Here is a 9918-nt window from a genome sequence, read left to right on the forward strand (position 1 = left end):
AGTGGTTGTTGGTGCAGCTGTCATGATTGTTGGTGCAGCTGTAGTAGATGTTGGTGCAGTTTTTGTGGTTGTTGATGTAGATGTAGTGGTTGTTGGTGCAGTAGTAGTAGTTGTTGGTGCAGCTGACATAGATGAAGTTGGAGTAGTTGTGGTTATTGGTGCAGCTGTTGTTGTTATTGGTGCTGCTGTTGTGGTAATTGTTACAGTAGTCATGGTTGTTGATGCAGATGTAGTGGTTGTTGATGCAGCTGAAGCGGAAGTTGGTGCAGAATTTGTGGTTGTTGGTGCAGATGTAGTGCTTGTTGGTGCAGCTGTTGTAGTTGTTGGTGCAGTTGTCGTGGTTTTTGATGCAGCTGTATTAGATGTTGGTGCAGATGTAGTGGTTGTTGGTGCAGCAGTCGGGGTTTTTAGAGCAGCTGTAGTGGATGTTGGTGCAGCTGTTGTGGTTCTTGGTGAAACTGTTGTGGTTGTTGGTGTAGCAGTCGTGGTTGTTAGGGCTGCTGTTGTGGATGTTGGTGCAGCTGTCGTGGCTGTTGGTGCAGTAGTTGTTGGTGCAGCTGTAGTGGATGTTGGTGCAGTAGTTGTGGTTGTTGTTGCAGATGTAGTGGTTGTTGGTGCAGCTGCCATGGTTGTTGGTGCAGTTGTCGTGGTTATTGGTGCAGCTGTTGTGGTTGTTGGTGCAGCTGTCATGGTTCTTGGTGCAGATGTAGTAGATGTTGGTGCAGCTGTAGTGGTTATTGGTGCAGCAGTCGTGGATGTTGGTGCAGCTGTCGTGGTTATTGGTGCAGCTGTCGTGGTTGTTGGTGCAGCTGCAGTGGTTGTTGGTGCAGCTGGAGTAGATGATGTTGGAGTAGTCATGGTTGTTGGTGCAGCTGTAGTGGTTGTTGGTGCAGCTGTTGTGGTTGTTGGTGCAGCTGTAGTGGTTGTTGGTGCAGCTGTAGCGGTTGTTGGTGCAGCTGTAGTGGTTGTTGGTGCAGCTGTAGTGGTTGTTGGTGCAGCTGTAGTGGTTGTTGGTGCAGCTGTAGTGGTTGTTGGTGCAGCTGTAGTGGTTGTTGGTGCAGCTGTTGTAGATGTTGGAACAGCTGCAGTGGTTGTTGGTGAAACTGTCGTGGTTGTTGGTGTAGCAGTCGTGGTTGTTATGGCTGCTTGCGTGGTTGTTGTTGCAGCTGGTGTGGTTGTTAGTGCAGCTCTAGTTGTTGTTGGTGCAGCTGTAGTGTTTGTTGGTGCAGCTGTTGTGGTTGTTAGTGCAGCTTTAGTGGATGTTTGTGCAGCTGTCGTAGTTGTTGGTGCTGCTGTAGTGATTGTTGGTGGAGAGGTCGTGGTAGTTGTTGCAGCTGCCATGTATGTTGGTGCAGATGTCTTGGATGTTGGTGAAGCTGTTGTGGTTGTTGGTGCAGCTGGAGTAGATGATGTTGGAGTAGTCGTGGTTGTTGGTGCAGCTGTTGAGGTTCCTGGGGCAGCTGTCGTAGATGTTGGTACAGCTGTAGTGGTTGTTGGTGCAGCTGTAGTAGTAGTTGGTGCAGCTGAAGTAGTTGTTGGTGGAGCTCGAGTAGATGATGTTGGAGTAGTCGTGGTTGTTGGTGCAGCTGTTGTGGTTGTTTGTTCAGCTGTAGTCGATGTTGGTGCAGCTGTAATGTTTTTTTGTGCAGCTGTGGTGGTTGTTGATGCAGCTGTAGTGGTTGTTTGTGCAGCTGTTGTGGTTGTTAGTGCAGCTGTTGTGGTTGTTGGTGCAGCTTTAGTGGATGTTTGTGCAGCTGTCGTAGTTGTTGGTGCTGCTGTAGTGGTTGTTGGTGGAGATGTCGTGGTAGTTGTTGCAGCTGGAGTAGATGATGTTGGAGTAGTCGTGGTTGTTGGTGCAGCTGTTGAGGTTCTTGGTGCAGCTGTCGTAAATGTTGGTACAGCTGAAGTGGTTGTTGGTGTAGCTTTCGTGGTTGCTGTTGCAGCCGGTGTGGTTGTTAGTGCAGCTGTAGTGGTTGTTTGTGCAGCTCTAGTGGTTGTTGGTGCAGATTTCGTGGTTGTTGGTGCAGCTGGAGTAGATGATGTTGGAGTAGTCGTGGTTGTTAGTGCAGCTGTTGTGGTCCTTGGTGCAGCTGTCGTAGATGTTGGTGAAGCTGTAGTGGGCTTTGGTGAAGCTGTAGAGGGTGATCGTGCAGCAGTCATGGATGTTGTTGCAGCAGTCGTGGTTGTGTGTGCAGCTGTAGTAGTTGTTAGTGCAACTGTTGTGGTTGTTGGTGCTTGTGTTGTGGTTGTTGGTGGAGCAGTTATGGTTATTGGTGCAGCTGTTGTGGTTGTTGGTGCAGCAGTTTTGGTTGTTGGTGCAGCTGTAGTGGTTGTTGGTGCAGCTGTTGTGGTTGTTGGTGCAGCTGTAGTCGATGTTGGTGCAGCTATCGTTGTTGTTGGTGCAGCTGTTGTGGTTGTTGGTGAAGCAGTTGTGGTTGTTGGTGCAGCTGTCGTGGTTGTTGGTGCAACAGATGTTGTTGTTGGTGAAGCAGTTGTGGTTGTCGGTGCAGCTGTCGTGGTTTTTTGTGCAGCTGTAGTGGATGCTGGTTCAGCTGTAGTGGTTCTTGGTGCAGCTGTTGTGGTTGTTGGTGAAGCTGTTGTGGTTGTTGGTGCAGCTGGCGTGGTTGTTGGTGCAGCTGGCGTGGTTGTTGGTGCAGCTGTCGTTTTTGTTGGTGCAGCTGTAGTAGTTGTTTGTGCAGCTGTTGTGGTTCTTGGTGCAGCTGTTGTAGATGTTGGTGCAGCTGGAGTAGATGATGTTGGAGTAGTCGTGGTTGTTGGTGCAGCTGTTGTGGTTCTTGGTGCAGCTTTCGTAGATGTTGGTACAGCTGTAGTAGTGATTGATGCAGCTGTTGTGCTTGTTGGTGTAACTGTTGTGGTTGTTGGTGCAGCAGTTGTGGTTGTTGTTGTAGCTGTTGTGGTTGTTGGTGCAGCTGTAGTAGTTGTTGGTGCAGCCGGAGTAGATGATATTGGAGTAGTCGTGGTTGTTGGTGCAGCTGTTGTGGTTCTTGGTGCAGCTTTCGTAGATGTTGGTACAGCTGTAGTGGTTGTTGGTGCAGCAGTTGTGGTTGTTGTTGCAGCTGTTGTGGTTGTTGGTGCAGCAGTTGTGGTTGTTGGTGCAGCTGTTGTGGTTGTTGGTGCAGCTGTCGTTTTTGTTGGTGCAGCTGTAGTAGTTGTTGGTGCAGCTGTTGTGGTTCTTGGTGCAGCTGTTGTAGATGTTGGTACAGCTGTAATAGTGATTGATGCAGCTGTTGTGATTGTTGGTGCAACTGTTGTGGTTGTTGGTGCAGCAGTTGGGGTTGTTGTTGTAGCTGTTGTGGTTGTTGGTGCAGCTGTAGTAGTTGTTGGTGCAGCCGGAGTAGATGATCTTGGAGTAGTCGTGGTTGTTGGTGCAGCTGTTGTGGTTCTTGGTGCAGCTTTCGTAGATGTTGGTACAGCTGTAGTGGTTGTTGGTGCAGCAGTTGTGGTTGTTGTTGCAGCTGTTGTGGTTGTTGGTGCAGCTGTTGTGGTTCTTGGTGCAGCTTTCGTAGATGTTGGTGCAGCTGTAGTAGTGATTGATGCAGCTGTTGTGATTGTTGGTGCAACTGTTGTGGTTGTTGGTGCAGCAGTTGTGGTTGTTGTTGTAGATGTTGTGGTTGTTGGTGCAGCTGTAGTAGTTGTTGGTGCAGCCGGAGTAGATGATCTTGGAGTAGTCGTGGTTGTTGGTGCAGCTGTTGTGGTTCTTGGTGCAGCTTTCGTAGATGTTGGTACAGCTGTAGTGGTTGTTGGTGCAGCAGTTGTGGTTGTTGTTGCAGCTGTTGTGGTTGTTGGTGCAGCAGTTGTGGTTGTTGGTGCAGCTGTTGTGGTTGTTGGTGCAGCTGTTGTGGTTGTTGGTGCAGCAGTTGTGGTTGTTGTTGCACCTGTTGTGGTTGTTGGTGCAGCAGTTGTGGTTGTTGGTGCAGCTGTTGTGGTTGTTGGTGCAACTGTTGTGGTTGTTGGTGCAGCAGATGTGGTTGTTGTTGTTGCAGCTGTTGTGGTTGTTGGTGCAGCAGTTGTGGTTGTTGGTGCAGCTGTAGTGGATGTTGTTGCATCTGTAGTGGATGTTGGTGCAGCTGTCGTGGGTGTTGGTGCAGCTGTCGTTGTTGTTGGTGAAGCAGTTGTGGTTGTTGGTGCAGCTGTAATCGTTGTTGGTGCAACAGTTGTTGTTGTTGGTGCAACAGTTGTGGTTGTTGGTGCAGCTTTCGTGGTTGTTGCTGCAGCTGGTGTGGATGTTGGTGCAGCTGTTGTGGTTGTTAGTGCAGCTGTAGAATATGTTGATGCAGCTGTCGTGGTTGTTTGTGCAGCTGTAGTGGATGTTGGTGCAAATGTCGTGGATGTTGGTGCAGCTGTCATGTTTGTTGGTTCAGCTGAAGTTGATGTTGTTGCAGTATTCGTTGTGGTTGCTGCAGATGTAGTGGTTGCTGGTAAAGCTGTCGAGGTTGTTGGTGCCATAGTTGTGGTTGTTGGTGCAGCTGTAGTAGATGTTGGTACAGCTGCAGTGGTTGTTGGTGAAGCTGTCGTGGTTGTTGATGCAGCTGTAGTAGATGTTGGTGCAGCTGTAGTAGATGTTGGAGCAGTAGTCGTGGTTGTTGGTGCAGCTGTTGTGGTTCTTGGTGCAGCTGGAGTAGATGATGTTGGAGTAGTCGTGGTTGTTGGTAAAGCTGTTGTGGTTGTTGGTTCAGCTGTAGTCGATGTTGGTGCAGCAGTTGTGGTTGTTGATGCAGCTGTATTGGATGTTTGTGCTGCAGTCGTGGGTTTTGGTGCAGCAGTCGTGGTTGTTGGTGCGACAGTCGTTGTTGTTGGTGCAGATGTCATGGTTGTTGGTGCAGCTGTAGTTGATGTTGCTGCAGCTGTAGTGGGTGTTGGTGTAGTTGTCGTGGTTGTTGGTGCAGCTGTCGTAGTTGTTGGTGCAGCAGTCGTGGTTGTTGGTGCAACAGTCGTTGTTGTTGCTGCAACAGTCGTGGTTGTTGGTGCAGCTGTCGTGGTTGTTGGTGAAGCTGTTGTGCTTGTTGGTGCAGTAGTCATGGTTGTTGGTGCAACAGTCATTTTTGTTGCTGCAACAGTAGTGATTGTTGGTGCAGCTGTCGTGGATGTTGGTTCAGCTGTCGTAGTTGTTGGTGCAGCAGTCGTGGTTGGTGGTGCAACAGTCGTTGTTGTTGGTGCAGCTGTCGTGGTTGTTGGTGCAGCTGTTGTGGTTGTTGGTGCAGTAGTCATGGTTGTTGGTGCAACAGTCATTGTTGTTGCTGCAACAGTCGTGATTGTTGGTGCAGCTGTCGTGGATGTTGGTTCAGCTGTCGTAGTTGTTGGTGCAGCAGTCGTGGTTGGTGGTGCAACAGTCGTTGTTGTTGCTGCAACAGTCGTTGTTGTTGGTGCAGCTGTCGAGGTTTTTGTTGCAGCTGTCGTGGTTGTAGATGCAGCTGTCGTGGTTGTTGGTGCTTGAGTTTTGGTTGTTTGTGCAGCTGTTGTGGTTATTGGTGCAACTGTTGTGGTTGTTGGTGCTTGTGGTGTTGTTGTTGGTGGTATTTGTGTTTTGGTAGTTTGGGATTGTGTTGTGGTTGTTGGTGGAGATGTCGTGGTTGTTGGTGGAGATGTCATGGTTGTTGGTGGAGATGTCATGGTTGTTGGTGCAACAGTTGTGGTTGTTGGTGTAGCTGTTGTGGTTGTTGGTGCAGCTGTCGTCGTTGTTGGTGCAACAGTCGTGGTTGTTAGTGCAGCTGTTGTGGTTGTTGGTGCAGCTGTAGTAGATGTTGTTGCAGCTGTCGTGGTTGTTGGTGCAGCTGTTATGGTTGTTGGTGCAGCTTTAGTAGATGTTGTTGCAGCTGTCGTGGTTGTTGGTGCAGCTGTATTGGATTTTTGTGCTGCAGTCGTGGGTTTTGGTGCAGCAGTCGTGGTTGTTGGTGCAGCTGTTGTGGTTATTGGTGCAACTGTTGTGGTTGTTGGTGCTTGTGGTGTTGTTGTTGGTGGTATTTGTGTTTTGGTAGTTTGGGATTGTGTTGTGGTTGTTGGTGGAGATGTCGTGGTTGTTGGTGGAGATGTCATGGTTGTTGGTGGAGATGTCATGGTTGTTGGTGCAACAGTTGTGGTTGTTGGTGTAGCTGTTGTGGTTGTTGGTGCAGCTGTCGTCGTTGTTGGTGCAACAGTCGTGGTTGTTAGTGCAGCTGTTGTGGTTGTTGGTGCAGCTGTAGTAGATGTTGTTGCAGCTGTCGTGGTTGTTGGTGCAGCTGTTATGGTTGTTGGTGCAGCTTTAGTAGATGTTGTTGCAGCTGTCGTGGTTGTTGGTGCAGCTGTATTGGATTTTTGTGCTGCAGTCGTGGGTTTTGGTGCAGCAGTCGTGGTTGTTGGTGCAACAGTCGTTGTTGTTGGTGCAACAGTCGTTGTTGTTGGTGCAACAGTCGTTGTTGTTGGTGCAGCTGTCGTGGTTGTTGGTGCAGCTGTTGTGGTTGTTGGTGCAGTTTTAGTATATGTTGTTGATGGTGTCGTGGTTGTTGTTGCAGCTGTCATGGTTGTTGGTGCAGCTGTCGAGGTTGTTGTTGCAGCTGTCGTGGTTGTAGATGCAGCTGTCGTGGTTGTTGATGCAGCTGACGTGGTTGTTGGTGCAGCTGTAGTGGTCATTGCTGCACCTGTAGTGGTTGTTGATGCACTTGTTGTGGTTGTTGGTGCAGCAGTTGTGGTTGTTGGTGCAGCTCTTGTGGTTGTTGGTGCTTGTGTTCTGGTTGTTTGTGCAGCTGTTGTGGTTATTGGTGCAACTGTTGTGGTTGTTGGTGCAGCTGTCGTCGTTGTTGGTGCAACAGTCATGGTTGTTGGTGCAGCTGTTGTGGTTGTTGGTGCAGCTGTAGTAAATGTTGTTGCAGCTGTCGTGGTTGTTGGTGCAGCTGTATTGGATGTTTGCGCTGCAGTCGTGGGTTTTGGTGCAGCAGTCATGGTTGTTGGTGCAACAGTCGTTGTTGTTAGTGCAGCTGTCATGGTTGTTGGTGCAGCTGTAGTTGATGTTGCTGCAGCTGTAGTGGATGTTGGTGTAGTTGTCGTGGTAGTTGGTGCAGCTGTTGTGGTAGTTGGTGCAGCTGTCGTGGTTGTTGGTGCAGCTGTTGTGGTTATTGGTGATTGTGTTCTGGTTGTTCGTGCAGTTTTTGTGGTTATTGGTGCAACTGTTGTGGTTATTGGTGCTTGTGGTGTTGTTATTGGTGCAGCTGTCATGGTTATTGTTGGTTGTGTTGTGGTTGTAGGTGCTTGTGTTGTGGTTGTTGGTGCAGCTGTTTTGGCTGATGGTGCTTGTGTTGTGGTTGTTGATGCAGCTGTTGTGGTTGTTGGTGCTTGTGTTGTGGTTGTTGGTGCAGCTGTCGTGGTTATTGGTGGTTGTGTTGTGGTTGTAGGTGCTTGTGTTGTGGTTGTTGGTGAAGCTGTAGTAGTTGTTGGTGCAACTGTTGTGGTTGTTGGTAAAGTAGTCATGGTTGTTGGTGCAGCAGTTGTGGTTGTTGGTGCAGCTGTTGTGGTTGTCGTTGCAGCTGACGTGGTTGTTGGTGCAGCTGTAGTGGTCATTGCTGCACCTGTAGTGGTTGTTGATGCACCTGTTGTGGTTGTTTGTGCAGCAGTTGTGGTTGTTGGTGCAGCTCTTGTGGTTGTTGGTGCTTGTGTTCTGGTTGTTTGTGCAGCTGTCGTGGTTGTTGGTGCACCTGTAGTGGTTGTTGATGCACCTGTTGTGGTTGTTGGTGCAGCAGTCATGGATTTTGGTGCAGCTGTCGTGGTTGTTGGTGCAGCTGTAGTGGATGTTGGTGAAGCTGTAGTGGTTGTTTGTGCAACTGTCGTGGTTTTTGCTGCAGCTGTAGTGGATGTTTGTGAAGCTGTAGTGGTTGTTGGTTTAGCTGTTGGGGTTGTTGGTGCAGCTGTTGTTGTTGGTGCAGATGTCGTGGTTGTTGGTGCAGCTGTAGTGGATGTTGGTGCAGCTGTAGTGGCTGTTGATGTAGGAGTTGTAGTTGTAGAGAAGAATGTTGATGTGACCTCTGTTAATCATAAAACATAAAAAAATAATATTAATTTTCCTTATATAATATATTTTAAACAATTTCACCTCAGTGTTAAAAAAAACATTTATTTTCTGTATATCAGCAGCATTTTTAACAACCATTTTTAAAAATGTCTCATTTAGAGCCAACACAACCACTTTCAATTCGACATGAGCATTTAGGAAAAGAAGTAGACCCACCAATAAAATTGACATTCAAGGTTAAATCACACATTTATTATGTTTAATTGCAAATGTTGTTGGATGGGAAAGGGAATGGACTTGAGCCCTTGAGAACAACATCCCCCCTACCCCAAACACAGGAAATCATTTTTGTATTATTTAATTTTTCGGCAAAAACATTTAATGACTGATAAGAGATAATGGTAACACTTTACAAAAAGGTTGTATATGTTGGCAATTAGTTAATGCATTAGCTAACACGAACTAACGATGAGCCATACTCCTACAACATTTATTAATCTTAGTTCATTTCAGAATTTACTAATACTTTTATTCAATCTAGTGCTTAGGCTGGTAACATTAATTAATGCACCATAATCGAACATGATTTAACTGTATTGACATTAACTAACAATATCAAGAATTAATATTGAAAAAAAACTATATTGTTCATTGTTTGTTCATGTTAGGTTATGCATTTACTAATGTTTACGACTACAACCTTATTGTAAAGAGTTACAGATCTAATAAATTAATACATATTGTACACAACATTTTAAACACATAGTGTGAATTAAAGGAATCCCAGTGCTTTAGTTTCCTTTTAGTCTGTCTGCTTTCTTGTTGTTTCTTCTTTAATATTAAATGTTTCTCTCCTCTTATTTATCAACCCTTACATTGTTACTTGGACTGTCCTCTTGTTTTATATCCACATTGTATCTTTCTTTTAATGTTGATTTATATTTTGCTTGTCTAAGTTTGTTTAAGTTGTCTGTCATCTTTATGTTTGTTGTCATGATATCTCTTCTCTGTTCTTCTTTCATGTAATTAATTTCATTGTCAGCTCTCTTCAAAGGCTTTATGTGTGTGTTTCTGACCATTTTTTTCTTATTATAAATAACTTGATTAAACTTTTTTAATATAGCCAAAACTACAAACTTACAAAGTGACATTGTAGACTGTGAAGCTGAATAAGTTTAGAATAACAACATTGCCACCTGCTGGCCATACTGATTAACAGCACGACATGACGAACAGAGTTGAGAGCATTTTTTTCTTAACTTTTTAGATTCCAAACATGATTGATAAGTAATGGTTCACCAGGATCTGTATTATTGTCTGCTTTTTACACAAAGATTATAACTAGTGATAGAGAAAATCTAGTTTTTCTAGTTTTTCTGAATTGCTAAAACACTAAACCCCAAACTCTGAACTGAATTCATAGTGGCCTAAACCCATTCGTCAAATCATGTACTCTTTTTTCAAAACTCTAAACACAAACTTTTCAATAAAACACATATTTTACACTGTAATGCACTTGTTTTGTAAATACTAAACACAGGCAGGCAAAAGTTGAACATAAATAAAACACAGTTATCATAGAGTAAACACAACAACTAAAAATTTTACACACTTTTCTCTACTGGTATTTTCTACCAATTGTGTTGATTGGAAAGAGATGAAGATGTATGAAGAGTATGAGGAAGAATAGGACACCAGAAACGATACAATTGGCAAAATTTTTAGTTGGATTGCTGACTTTTTACAAAATACAGTACAAGTCCCAGCTAACAGGGAACGTTCTTATAACTTTGGCTAACGTTCTGTAAAGGTTCTCCCAAAGTTATCCAAAAACGTTCTTGCAATAACATTAGTAGAATGTTATTAGTTCGTTTCCCGAACGTTATCTGCAATTAATATACATCCTTAAAACGTTAGCA

The 9918-nt window shown here is 45.6% G+C and overlaps 1 protein-coding gene across 1 annotated transcript; it reads right to left on the bottom strand.

Moving 5' to 3' along the window:
- Nucleotides 1-209: 209 nt before the first annotated feature.
- On the bottom strand, nucleotides 210-5061 carry LOC135743683 (uncharacterized). The gene is made up of 4 exons (XM_073813462.1): nucleotides 4402-5061; nucleotides 2474-4032; nucleotides 892-1135; nucleotides 210-353 (listed from the first exon to the last, which is right to left on the bottom strand). The coding sequence occupies exons 1-4, from the start codon at nucleotides 5059-5061 to the stop codon at nucleotides 210-212; spliced, it is 2607 nt and encodes an 868-aa protein (XP_073669563.1).
- Between the last annotated feature and the right edge of the window lie 4857 nt (nucleotides 5062-9918).

This window comes from Paramisgurnus dabryanus, chromosome 2 (assembly GCF_030506205.2).
Source record: "Paramisgurnus dabryanus chromosome 2, PD_genome_1.1, whole genome shotgun sequence".
Lineage (NCBI taxonomy): Eukaryota > Metazoa > Chordata > Actinopteri > Cypriniformes > Cobitidae > Paramisgurnus > Paramisgurnus dabryanus.